At 33.6% G+C, this 13,803-nt stretch overlaps 3 protein-coding genes across 3 annotated transcripts; 1 reads left to right on the forward strand and 2 right to left on the reverse strand.

The window, feature by feature from the left end:
- Position 1: 1 nt before the first annotated feature.
- LOC118751921 (V-type proton ATPase subunit e) lies at positions 2-433 on the reverse strand. The gene has a single exon (XM_036486747.1). The coding sequence runs from the start codon at positions 416-418 to the stop codon at positions 161-163; it is 258 nt and encodes an 85-aa protein (XP_036342640.1). The 5' UTR covers positions 419-433; the 3' UTR covers positions 2-160.
- A 1,838-nt stretch (positions 434-2,271) lies between these two features.
- On the forward strand, positions 2,272-3,483 carry LOC118751918. Its single transcript, XM_036486744.1, has 3 exons — positions 2,272-2,396; positions 2,463-2,770; positions 2,845-3,483. Exons 1-3 carry the CDS (start codon positions 2,339-2,341, stop codon positions 2,935-2,937), a joined length of 459 nt encoding a protein of 152 aa, XP_036342637.1. The 5' UTR covers positions 2,272-2,338; the 3' UTR covers positions 2,938-3,483.
- A 2,794-nt stretch (positions 3,484-6,277) lies between these two features.
- LOC118751920 (endoplasmic reticulum resident protein 44-like) lies at positions 6,278-13,798 on the reverse strand (the record flags this gene model as incomplete). Its single annotated transcript, XM_036486746.1, is given in 5 exon segments — positions 6,278-7,146; positions 7,257-7,455; positions 7,515-7,602; positions 7,604-7,782; positions 13,768-13,798. Coding segments are annotated over 5 exon segments (645 nt in total), but the record flags the coding sequence as incomplete, so codon positions are not given.
- Positions 13,799-13,803: the final 5 nt, after the last annotated feature.

The raw sequence follows: 13,803 nt of genomic DNA on the forward strand, positions 1-13,803 counted from the left end.
ATGAAAATGCATTGTTTATAAACTAAAATAAAAATGTTTCACTACATATTTTCATTAAACATATATACGTTTTTATCGCTCCACCAATTGCGTTGAGCAGCTCACACCGATCAAGCCGTCCTTCAGCTTACATTATCTGCAAACCTTTTAAACTATCACTTTAGCCGTCCTTTAGCTCATTTCCCCACTCCTTTGCTATCATATAAATAGCATTTTGGTTTAATTTTGGTCCGAGCAAAGGATTCATTTGTGCCATGTAACAACATAGCCAGAAAAGCCAGCAAGTCGCTGCAGTTAGCATCATAATACAACGGAAGAGGCTTTGATGAGGGCCCTTCGGAGTCATCATAGGAACACCAATGCCAACACATGCCCATAAGGCAGTGAAGAACAATACCGGAAAGAATGCTGCGCCCATTGCTTCGATATATTATTTTTTCACGATTTAATTGAATCACAAAGGAAAGCTATGAATAAAAATCAATACACAATACATGACATTTCGTACTGTCATTTCACCAATGCTGCCAAATTTCAAGAGTGGTTACGTTCAGTGTCGAACTATAGATGACGCTGTAACCCCATTAACCAAAAATACAAGAACGCGACTTGTATTTGTAACTGGTTTAGAGAAAAAAGTTAACACTTTGGGGCATTTGTATGCTGTTAAAACAACAACAACAAGACCGTACAATGAAAACGTTGTCGCAAACAAAATGGCTCAATTTGATTGGTCAAAAATCAGCTGGTTTGAATTGGTTTCATACATTTTTGTTGTTGTTTTGCCGATATGTGTGCGGAAAAAGCTGAGAGTAGAGCAATTTTTATCAATTTATTAACGCCGTAAAGCATGCGATGCCAATGTAGAGTCTTCTATTCAAAATCACATAGTCAACTTAGATGTCAGTCAAAAGCATCTCTGTGACGCAGAAAAGAATTTCTAGCTGGCGGGGCAATCGTACCGAAAACTAGCTTAATGCAACTCTGCTCAAAGGCGTGGTTTGGAACAAAACTGTCAATTGCATTTGTCATTCTTTGATCAGAAGTTGGTTAATCGTGAAAACACGTTTTCTCACTGCAAAGCAAATTCACAACTGTCAACTCATTGTTCTTCGCCATATTCTTTGTCTACCCGTTGCCACAAATGTCAATTCAAATGTCAAATTGTCAAATGTTGGGATAGCACCTGGTTTTAGAAACATCCGACTAACGTCGGACAACTCAAAATGTCCACACACACAAAGGAGTTGTGCGGCGGATTATCCTTTATGCGCAGATTCTCCCTCCATTTGGCCACCTCACTTGCGTCCTTGGGGAACGAAAAAAGCCGCCTCTCGCTATTTTCGTTAATGCAGTTTTTTACACGGCATTTTCGCTCACGGCTCATTTTTATAAAGCTATATAATTCACGTAATTACGTAATATAATCACACTTTTGTTTACAAAAATCTCGAACGTGTTCTCAAGAACGATTCACGATTCAGACGAATCACCAAAGAACGATTTAAACGATTTAAAGAACGATTGTAATGAAAATATGTGCAAAAGGTGCTTGCTTGCTTTTTCGTTTAATTAATTAATTGGAAATGGGAATTACAGTTACAAGGAATGGGATATTAGTTGTGTTTTTTTTTACAAATTATCCAGTAACTTGCCAGCAACTCTCCAGTAACTTTATTTCTAAGAATTCGCTCTCAAAGAAAAAATTTACAAAAAAGTACGTGAACGCTTTTCCAGTAATAATTTGCAAGTTTCATGAACAGCTGATAAATTGGTTGTTTATTCGCAGCATATTCCTAATAACACAATATATTTTATATTTAAATATGTTTATTTTGTGAATTTCCACAATAAAAAGCCACAAACAGTTTCCTTATTAGTTTAAATTTCATCCAGCAACATGCGATCAGCTGTTTTTCGTACTGGCAAATTCTTACAAGTAAAAATTTATCCAGTAAAATCCAGTAAAAACTTACAACTTTCGCTCTCTCAATTTCCCCTACTTTGCAAGTTTTTGCGTACAAACGAAAACGCCAAAACATGAAAATTCGTAAAAACTTTTACTGGATTTTACTGGAAATTAGTAAAAAAAAACGCAACTATTATATGGGACCTGGGACCGGACCAAATATCGGTTGGGACCAAATGCAACAGGGTGAAACCAGTGTTTATCACCCTATACTTCCGGTAGTGCATTCCAGTGACTTCCGTAGTGCATTCCAGTGGAAGTTTTGTGATCTATCCCTGTTCTGACATTCGTTCCGAAAAGGCGTTGGTTGTGTTTTCTTAATTTTTAATCCTGCAACTGGTGGTATTATCTATTATCCTTAGTGTAGTAATGGAAACATGGAAGCTTCTGATTCTCACAGTAATAGCCATATATTACATAGGACAAGGTAAATGTGGTCACCACCGGTTGCTGAAATGCCAAACTGTTTTCTATGCTAACGCCCTAATTTCAGTACACTTCGTGCGCGGATTGGAGTGCTATGTGTGTTCCAACCAAACTGGTAATACTGAGAAATGCCTGAACACAATAAAAACATGTGAACCAGGTGAGGATGCTTGCGGTACGGAGATACGTTGGGGCAGTCAGCCGTATTTCTCTCAAGGTGCGCTGAAGCAATACTATGTTTCCAAGCGGTGTTTGACGAAGCAACAGTGCCAGCAGCGTCGTAAACGCTACATGCAATATTGCACACATATTTGGTACGAGGATTGGTGGTGTTATGAATGCTGCGTCGGCGATCGCTGTAATTATTTTGTGATTGTAAGTTGATTGAATTGAAATTAATATAAAATAAAAACACTGAATGAAATATCTGTAATTTTCATCTCTTGCAGAGTGGGTCAACGCAGCCCCAAATGGCAAGCCGCACAATAATTGGAGGTTTGATTGTGTTATCGGTATTGGGCATGCTTTCATGCCTCTATTAAAGCTTGGTAAAGATTAATATAAAGCTCACCTCTCGGAGCCTTCATGTTATTAAAGCTAATAATCGTAACATGAAACTCGAATAATTAAGCACAAAAATCGTTAGATAGTTTATACAATACATTTCAGCATTATTGTGTTCGAATATTAACCGTCCAATTAATATACATAGATACCTTAGTATAATGAAGCTGTTTATTATTATTGCTTTAAAAAAACACTAGCTTTTATTGAAAATTTCATTTACCAATAATACCGTGGTTTCTGTTCTCTTATTAATAAGATGTATCATGATAAAAACAGCGTGTACGAAAATTCATAAAAAAATGGGGAAGTTGAAATGCATACCTTTATTGAATGCATTTACAAACTGAAATATGGTTGATATATGTACATATCATATTTTTTTCATCGGTAGCACAATTTTAATATGGTACAAAGTTTGTTTACTTAAGTATATAAAAACATAAGTACATTCCGAAAGTGTTTTCCGACTTAAAATCCGAGCACATTTAAACAGAACAATAAAATTGAATTTGTATTTATAATAACTTGCTTTAATTATTACTAAATGAATTGGTAACTAAAATAATTGTTCCCACGCTGTTACAACAACATAATCAATACTATATTTTTTCATTATTTAACTACATCGGTATGCTTAAGCGGATATTCCTAACCATGTACATACATATGTATGAAGTTTGTGGCTTCGTTGAGCTTACTCACTGTACTCTTACTTGGTGGTCGAAGATGCTTTCTCTATCATTTTGATTTCACGTTCATGGATGCTTCTACTTGTTTGTTTCCTTAAAACTAGCACAACAGCAAATCACATTGTTAGCAAGAAATGAAAGATAACGTCGTTAAAAATGGGATTCCCATAAGCTTGCATGCACTCAACGTTTTACCAAACAGTGCCCTAGTCGGAATTTTTATGTTTATTACTCACACGCAATTAGATGTGTTGATAGCCAATACTGCGGTTACTGGAGTTGTTAGGTTCATACATACCTATGTACATATGTACGTGCAGAAATGTGTTTATCATAGTTTAAAATTTCGCCTACCTCAGTTTATTACCTACATGTTTTGTTTATGCGAATAGGATAGCTGTGGCCAGAGAATTTCTAAGCTTAAGTTCATAGTAGCAGTTAGAGGCTTTCGACGACAATTGGCGAGTGTTCGTGAAAAAACGTTAAGTTAACTAACATACTTTTAAGAACGCGTAGACTTGAATCACAGTAATAAAAAATTGATGTGTCGAACGCGATAATTAAAAAGACCGTCAAATTGTCTACTACGAAAAAAAGAAAGAAAAACATCACCTCTACTGTATATCACTTACATACATAGTATATATATGTATGTATGTATGTAAAGACTCGTACGTAGTTCGTTGGTGTGGTGCACGACAGACGGTCATGTGCATGGACAAACTAGAGGCGCAGGCATCAAGCAGCCGTCAACAGGCAGTCGTCGATATGCAGGTAGACTACAGACGGTAAGGAATAATTTACATTTTTATACGCTATATACATATTTATGCATAGTACTAATGCAAGGATTAGCGTATGTTCTTGTAGGCATGAAAACAACGTGTAGCGCGGGCAAAGAGCGCCGCAAACCCATAACGGTGAGATGTGTACGCGCTGTGGCGAATGGATATGTAAACATCGTTTATGGGTTTCTAAATTCACGACTCCTCATGTAAAATATATGCATACTCTAGTAACTCTTGTTTATTTAGTGTTTTCTTTTGTTTGTTTTAAGTAAGTTAAATATAATAAAATTTCTAATTTTAATTATAAGTTACAGCTGTTAATATATAAATAAAATAAATAAAAATTTCTAATAAACTACTTATTTCATTCAATTGTGATCAAGATAAAAATATACATGTTCCAGTGGCGACTATGTATATTTTACGTCTTTAATTAGAAGCCGAAATTATGTGAAATTTTTAGTTTACCGTTAAATATGCTCCTATAAAAAAATCTCAAATAAGTGTTGTTATAGCAAGTGTATTCAGTTATTTGTTCAAGCTCTGAGAAAGTCCCTGGTGACAGAGTTTCTTTATTGGCCTCAGATCAGTACTGTGTCCAATGATAAAATAGCCAATTCTTTCAAATATATTTTTACCCAAAGAATTAAATAGCGAATTAACCAGAGATTTCCTATAATGCAATTTACAATTAGGCCATGTAAGTAATTGCAAAAAAATACTTACCGATTTGGCTCATGCGCATAGTCCAGAGTCATCGTGAAGGATGAACTCCTCCATAAAGGAAAAAGGTTTTGCTCTAAAAGTAGTTGGTATATATATGTATATGTATGTTTGTATGTATGTAGTAATTGCTTTTCATCTCGATACATCAGGGACAGACTTCCAACAACATTATAGGAAAAACCCGCAAATTATTCGACTCCCATTTTCAGAACTAGTACGAAGGTTGTTCCAGGGGCATACAAATTCCTCAAAGGGAAAGCCAGCTGGAGTCACAGCCCTTGGCCAGGTACAGATCTGGCCAGATACTTTTACCGACGATTACAATTTTCAGCTTAGGCCGAATTAGAATTTTCGATGACTGCAGCAACAACGATGCCGTTTTTAAATAGCTCATAAGTTTTAAGTCCTTTTAGAGTTGGATTCACAAGTAACATATTCAATTTCGGAAAAAATGTCAACTTTAAGGACAGGTTTTATTATTCTGTTGGCCTATATTTGAACAAATATGTTAGATATGTTGTTTTATTAATACTTTATTTTTTAACTGCTAAAATAAATTTACAGAGCAGAAACGTTTTCAAAAAATTGCAACTAAAATTATACAAAAATGTAACTTTTACGAAAAATTTGATTTATACTTATATTAATGGCGTTTTAATAAGTCTCGTAAGCGTTTCAAATAAGTTTTTATGTATTTAAGATATATGTGTCTTCTATATAGCTGGTTGCTTTAAGTATTTATTATTGGTCTAAATTGGATTTACTAGTGTTTTTTTTTTGTAGCACGCATTTTAAATTGACAAAGTTTTGCTCCATCTTTGTATGTCTTTATCGAGAAGTAATAGTGTGGTATATATTGCATAGTAAGGAAAACGAAAATGTATGGAAAAATAAGTTGGAAACATTTTTCAAAACTAAAGATTCTTCGATGTCCCAAAGGCACTGCATAAAGTATATACTCCCGACATTTAACCGATGCAAAAATATTCTGCTTCACAAATCCTTTTCTTTGAATATCCTAAAGGCTTCCAAGTTGTAAATTTCGTCGGAAGTACACGATGGATTTTTTGTTGACTTGCTCTACAGTCTTTGCAAGAAAATTTCATTTTCAATTACCTTAGTATATTTTTATTTCATCAGTAATATTAGGAAAAAAATCAGCGCACTCTACTTTATGTGGAACATAGTATTCGGCGCAATTAATTAAATAAAAATACATTCCATTTTCTAACTTTAAAAAAACTTATCCAAAGTAAATATAGTTATTTTTACAACTGTGTGATTTACACTGAAAGGGATTGTAATGAAAAATGTACAACTGAAAGCCAGCTTAACGCTACCATATATGTACATACTATAAGGAAAATTATTACTGTATTTAGCAAAACATACATACATCAAAAAATATTATGTGCTATTTTTTTCAATAGTTTAAATAAACTTTCTTTATATCGTAAAACAAAAAAAAACCTATAATCACAATAACATTTCGTGTAGTTTTTAGCAAAGAATAAAAAGAATAAACAAAATATGCACCCATTTTGAAAAGAAAAGAAAAACAATATTCTGGACAATCGACGAGTGTACAGACAAACATATGCACGTATAAAGCAAAAAAAAAAACGCAGCATAACTATGTATGTATTAAAAAACTTGCATATTTCTAAATTTTGTTGTATTTTAGCATATGAGATTGATTGATTGTTTGTTTTGATTGGTGTTATTTAGCAGGTGTCTGTCTGTGCAAGTTTAAGTGCAACCAGCACATATTTATGTGTAGATGTATCTGGGTGTATACTTGTGTATGTATTTAACCTAAAGCCTAATACAGCCTTACAGCTCATCCTTATGTAGTAGCGTGTAACGATTCTTCGAAGGTCCCAATTTCTTAAAGCTCGATTCCGGCGGTGAAGTGCCTTTGCCTGATACTAATTCGGTTTGCACCTCATTACCGGATGTATCGGGACCATAGTGGAACTCTCTGTTTAGCCATGTGAAGAAAAGGTGAAGAAAAATAATTTTAGAAAAAACGTCCAAGAGATATAATATTTTGAAATAAGAATTCTTATTGCTAGACTTTTTGCAACAAACCTGTGCAATTTTCCACTGTACAAATCTTGTAAAAATTGTTTCAGCTTGCCAGGCTGATACATATCTTCGAATTTGGGGAACAAATACATGTGACGGAATGAATCGATAGCAATCAATGGCAAGTCGTCGTCTGATTTACCCAAATGATGTAACGGATGTGCAAAGCGTTGACCGTCCGCAGTTAGGAAGTTGATATTCTCTGCAAAATGAATTGGTAAATTTGAATATTTCATTGTTTTTTGTTTCTCTCTTTCATACGTTTCTCATCCAACAACTGAGTTTCAATGATAGCCTTAAAGTCCTTGATCGCATCGGTATCGTCTGGTTTGTGGAAAAGTATCAAAAAATGGTAAACCTTCTTCCGTCAATTCCTCGGCGTTTTCAAATGTAATCTCACGCACTAAGGGTACACATTTTTCTTGCACCCAAATTTTCAGTTCATCAAAGTTCTGCAAACTACCCTTGTAAGTTTCATCGTTTTCATGTGACAATGCAACATCGGGTCGGAAAACAATGATTGGTTGGCCTATGGGCATACACAAATGATATTGTTTTATAAAAGTAGGTAATTTCGATAAGCAGCGTAAAAATATATCACAGTAGTTAGTTACATTTAAAAGACGTTCGCGTAAAAAAAGCTGTTAACATGTACTTAGTTTGTGCCAACTTAAATGTGCACAGAGTGCAGTAATAAAGGTTTAATGAGCTGATAATTTATTAGGTATAAATTTGTATACATATACATTAGACTGCATCACTCTCCATACAAAAAAAAAATCCGTACTGTGTTTTGAGTGGAATTATAAAATCTATATTTTAAGAAGTCCACCAAAATATTTCGGAAAAATATTAAGATTTACGTGAGCTGGACCGATTTGAAAAATGGAGTTTTTTATTAATAAAAATAGTTTCTTAAAGATATTTTTTGAGAAAAATCCCTTCAAATGACAAAACGGTTTAAGCTTAAAAAATTTTTGTGAGGGGCTTTTTAAAAAAGTTTTTTAAGAAAATATTTTTATTCATAAAAACTCCATTTTTGGAGGTATTTTCAAATCAGTCCAGCTCACGTAAATCTTAATATTTGTCCGAAACCGCAACTTTTTTGTGATGCAGTCTAATGTACATACATACATACATAGAAATGTATGAGCTAGTCATTAATTCATTAAGGAAGTTATAAAGATTCTAAATGGAATTTTAGTTTGAAGGTGAAAGGTAATACATATACATAATATGAATTAATTAAATCTTCCTCTCCTTCAAAAATTCACGTACATACATAAATTCATATAATATAGAAATGCCTTATTTTCAAAATCCTTTTAGAACAAAAAAAAAGGCTGCTACTGTTTAAATTTAGATAGTCTTCAATAAAGTAGTTTTAACAGAACTCAGAGATATATAGTCTAAGATCCGAATAGGGCGCGACCTTCACCCATCTGTTTAATGGATGAAATCTTTTTTGTATGAAATTTAACGTATTATTTCGCGAGTGGGCTAGCTGAAGAAATCCTCCTCAATTATAAATTTTTTTTATTTTGCACTCATTAGTTTAAAATAACAAATTACATACCAATCGAAAGTATTAAGCCTATAGCATGTGAAAACGTTCGGTTTTCTTTTTTTCCTGGCCTATATATCGGGTTGGCAAGTACGAACTATGATGGGTGCGGGATATCGGGCCCCGTGGGACTCGCGGTAGTGATTTCAAAATGGCCGGTATCGGGAAGGTCTTTAAAAAATTTAGCGGGCGGGCCGCGATTAAAATCTTTTCCCGACACCCCCGATAAAACCCGCAAGAAAAATCACTTTTATGAAATAACTTTTTTATTTTTTATTTACACGAAAACGAGAAGCAAGGCAAAAAATAAAATAACCGGAAAATACCAGATTTTTTTATTATTTAAAACTAATTTGAAATACATACATGTGAATTAATCCTAGTGATAGATTTCGGGCCCCACGGGACCCGCGGTACAATTCTGAAAAATGTCGGGATGGGCGTGTTCGGAACTTAAAAATTTCGTTTCGGGAATGGCGGGATCGGGATTGAAATGTTTGTCCCGCGCCCTTAACGCATTCTATAGGCTTTATGCTTTCGATTGGTATATATCGTCGCTACCATGTCAAACTATCGAATGTAAAAAATCGGTACTTTTCAGGAGAGCACAGAAACTGTTGTAAAAAATGTTGTTGTCACTAGGAAAAAGTGTGGGATTCGACACGTTGCTAAACCAGTAACCTCTGCTTTTCATTCATCATTCTAAACGCATGCGCAAGTGATCGTAAATGAAAAAGCAATTTTGCACATTCGATAGTTTGACATGGTAGCGACCATGATAAAAATATAGTAAGGTAGAACCGCTGAGAGTCACTTTTAAAATTTTTGACGTTTCCAAACAATTTAATTTTTAAATTTCCCACTGGGAAAATAGGTAAGCACCTTGCGAGGTAAGCCATGTTTTCTTTCAGTTTTTAGTACCAAAATTGTCATCATGGCCAATGTCATCTACTAGTAAAGGGCAAAATGAACACCTCCGAAGACACATTACGTTGTCAGTTGCAAAATAACGTGCAGCCGAAGTTATTTTCAAGCACCGAACTACTCCGAGCGACTGCTCTGCATTACACGTAACTTACTTTGTAAAGCGGCTCAGAAGTATGTCTGATACCAAATGTACATTCTAAATTCCTACTTACATAAGGCGGTCATGCCTTTGTAAAAGTAAGGGACGTTCGGCAGGGAAATGGTAATGACTGCCAGGTGAAGAGTAAGTTGCTAATAAGGTATTATTACGTGCTCCTAATTCCCACTGGGTTACTCACAAACTAACACACACATTTTCATTTTCAATCTCAAGCAACAACAATTTCGAACAATTTAAATTTTTTGTTTTCACTTTTATATGATTTTAAAATGTTGGCAAACTTTAAAAAAAAAAATCATGGCCGACAAATTGAGAGAACGGTTATACCTTGCTATGTTTTTATCATGGTCGCTACCATGATAAAAACATAACAAGGTAAAACCATTGAGAGGCAGTCTGACGTTTGCCAACAATATAATTTTAAAATCAAAACCATGATTCAATTATTAAAGGTTTTGTAAGTAGCTTTTTTCTAAAATTTGGCACTCCCACCCACAGGGATGGTTTTTAGAAGCAGAAGAAAAAGGGGAAGAATTCAATCACACTTCCTAAAATGGGAGCTAAATTCTATAAAAACGTGGGGATAATAGTGAATGGTGGTATTTTAAAACAAAAACGAATTTGATTTAATTATTTAATTTAAACAAGCTTATTTACATCGAATATAACCCCCTATTGTTATTAAAAATAAATATTTCTATGTTTATACCAAACTTGCGTACGTCAGATGGCGCATAACTCGAGAATGGATGGTCCACTTTCAGCTTTTTTTTTTGTTGTATTTGTTTGCCAGTTGATGGACATGAAGAAGCTATTTGTTTGCGGAAAATATGCAATATTTATTAAACAAAAAAACGGCAAATAAAAAAATTTGGAGCTTACGTTTCTTTCGCGGTTATGGCTCGATTGTTTCGAATTCTTTGATGTCGCACTTTTTATGTTCTGGGGAAAATATTCAACACTGGCTTGCACAGCCGCAGTTGGCGATTGGTGCCGGACGAACTCAGAGCACGCAGCTACTGAACGACTGAGATAGGGAACGTGATCTACATCGTCAAATGAGAAGTGGCGTAATGGGGCTTTCGCACGAGGCGATTTTTCAGGCAACTTTTGCGTTCAACTCCCGCCGGGTTGCACGAAAAAAAATTTGAATGACTAAAAATATCAAAATATAAAAAAATATTAAAATATTCGCCATAAAAAGGCGTTTGTATTGTTCAACTTTGCATTCTACTTTCAGCTAATCGCTTGCAATAAAGTTGGTCGCCAGCCAACATTCGCCTCGTGCGTACACCTTTTAAGTGTGCAATTACATCGCGCCATTGACTAAACCGAGCTGTCGTGTGACGATTGGGCCTATGGATGCGGTTTGGCAATGTTATATTGCGTCAAAATCTCATTCGGAGACACCAGGACTGTGTCGTGGAGTACAATACCTAAATACCTTCGTTGGCTCATTGAACGCTTTACTTTACAGCGACTTGGCAGAATCAAGAGGTCTCCACGAATATCGACAAATACATTTCGGCATTTAAGGGAATTTCGTCTCTTAACATTGAATTTCTGTAGTCCAACGATTCTCACCCATTTTGTCTTGTTGGCGCCAGCGAATGCAGAACAAACATTTCTTCAAATTTAAAAAGTAAAAATTTCACTACTAACAATTTAAAAATGTTCTTAAAACTTGCAAAGAAATTTGGAAAAGAAATATCACTGTTTTTGTTTTTAGGAGTAGGGTGGGAGTGTCATTGATAAAATTAGAGCGAGAGAAAGTTTTTCTTACAAAACCTTTCATTATTGAATCATGATCAAAACTCAAACTCACACACACATTCTCATTTTCAATCTCAAACAACAACAATTGTGAACAATTTAATTTTTTTATTTTCAATTTTATATGATTTTAAAATGTTGGCAAACGTCAGAAAAAAAATTATGGCCGACGAAATGAGAGAATGAATTTACCTTGTAATGTTTTTATCATGGTAGCGACGATATGTAATTTGTTCATTGAACAAATGAGTGCAAAATGAAAAAAAAGTATCCTTGCCAAGATTTTTTCAGCCAGCCCACTCGCGAAATATTTACTAGTACGTTAAATTTCTACAAAATATGCCCTATTCGGTTCTTTTACTAATGGAAATTGATTTTTTTCGTAACGGATATGTAAAGGCTGGTTTTAAAATTGCGAGCAGAGAAGTGGCGAATCGATGACGGGTTATGTCATATTTTACCGAATAATGTGTCGTCATATTTTGACAAAATTTTCTCCTCTATCCATACATTTACCAATGATAAATCAATCGATAGACCGTTTTTTAGTCCCATTTGATAATTGTTTTCACTTACTGTTTTGGCGACAAATGCCATTGAAATTGACATAATGGCTGCATTTCTTTATTCATTCTGAACGTTTGGAATAAACTTTTTTGTTTACTTATTCTTTAGAACGTTCCTGATGATATGTTAACGTATATTTCAAAGGCATTCTGTTTATTCCGGCTGTGAAATGGGATTATCCGGAATGTATAAAGAAACGCAGCCAATGAAAACTAACCTTAATATTATGTGGATTAAAATGACAATGTTTGTAGTTAGTTACCGCGTTGTGATGGTGAACTGAAAATATTTGAGCTATTCTCGGCGAATTTCTATTCGATTAAAATAATACGAAGTCCTTGAGCCTTTAGATTGCGGCAACTCAAAAATTGTATGCAGTTGAATGATACACAAAATATTCGGTTAATCCATGTGAAATCGACCAATGTTCAACCGAACATTTTTGATGTGGATGAATTCTGATCAAAGCAATTCCTTTATCATATAACAAAGTTCTGCCAAAGTTTAAAAAAAAAAAATAGTTGTTTTCCAAAGTTATGCAAAATTCTAGATACATATCATAACTTCCGGGATTTCGCAAATTTTTTTTGACTATCTCGAAACCTCAAACAAAAAAATGGTTCTAGTTTCGTTTTAAAGGTGTTATTTAGGGCTATAAAGAAATATATATACAAAAAAATGGAAAAGTAAAAAAAAAGGAATTTCGAATAAAAGAAACGGTAAAAGTAAAACCTTTTTTTGTTGGAACTTAAATTTCTTTTTGCCAACTAAATAAAGTTATGTTAAACATTTTCTATTTAATAAAATGAAATGATATTTAAATATTTTTTTTTATTTAGATTTCGCAATATTTTTTTTGCAAACTAAATAAAGTTACCATATTTTGTGTGTTTTTTATGTGTTACATCAGACTTCTTTTTTCTAGACTTCAGCAGGGATCGACCGCTCAGCTTAAGTTTTATTGTTTTTTTTTTCCATTTTTCGTAACAAACAAATCGTGGTACAAAGCTCAATAAGACTATTGAAATAAATATTAATTAACACGCCACAATAAAAATTTACAAAAAAATAAAGTTATGTTAAACAACTTTTATTTAATAAAATTAATATTTTTTTATTTTAAATCTTGCAATAGTTTTTTTACATTTTTTTTTTTATTTTTGGATTTTTGGAGTTTTGTAGCTTTAAGAGTTTGTGAGATATTCAAAAAATAATGTGTAAGATCTGGGAAATTGTGAAATTAACTTTAGATTTTTTTTGTTAATTTTTTTCCTTTAGCAGAGCTTCGTTAACACATAATTATTAAATGAATTAATTTGAATGATGAAACCCAATATGAAAATAATAGTAAATATCTATATCTATATACATATCTTCGCTTTTACACACATTGAGAAATTCTGAATTTTTAACTAACTAAAAAATTGTAGTGCAAATACTATACATATGTATAGTACAAAGCATATGTGAAAAATGGAAAGCAAATTTAAACTAAAAACGAAATTAAAATTAACATATTTTACCTATAATGATATTGAAAAGCGCATTACCTCTTTCAA

Source organism: Rhagoletis pomonella, unplaced genomic scaffold (assembly GCF_013731165.1).
Source record: "Rhagoletis pomonella isolate Grant_MI unplaced genomic scaffold, Rhpom_1.0 Rhpom_scaffold_01082, whole genome shotgun sequence".
Classification (NCBI taxonomy): Eukaryota; Metazoa; Arthropoda; class Insecta; order Diptera; family Tephritidae; genus Rhagoletis; species Rhagoletis pomonella.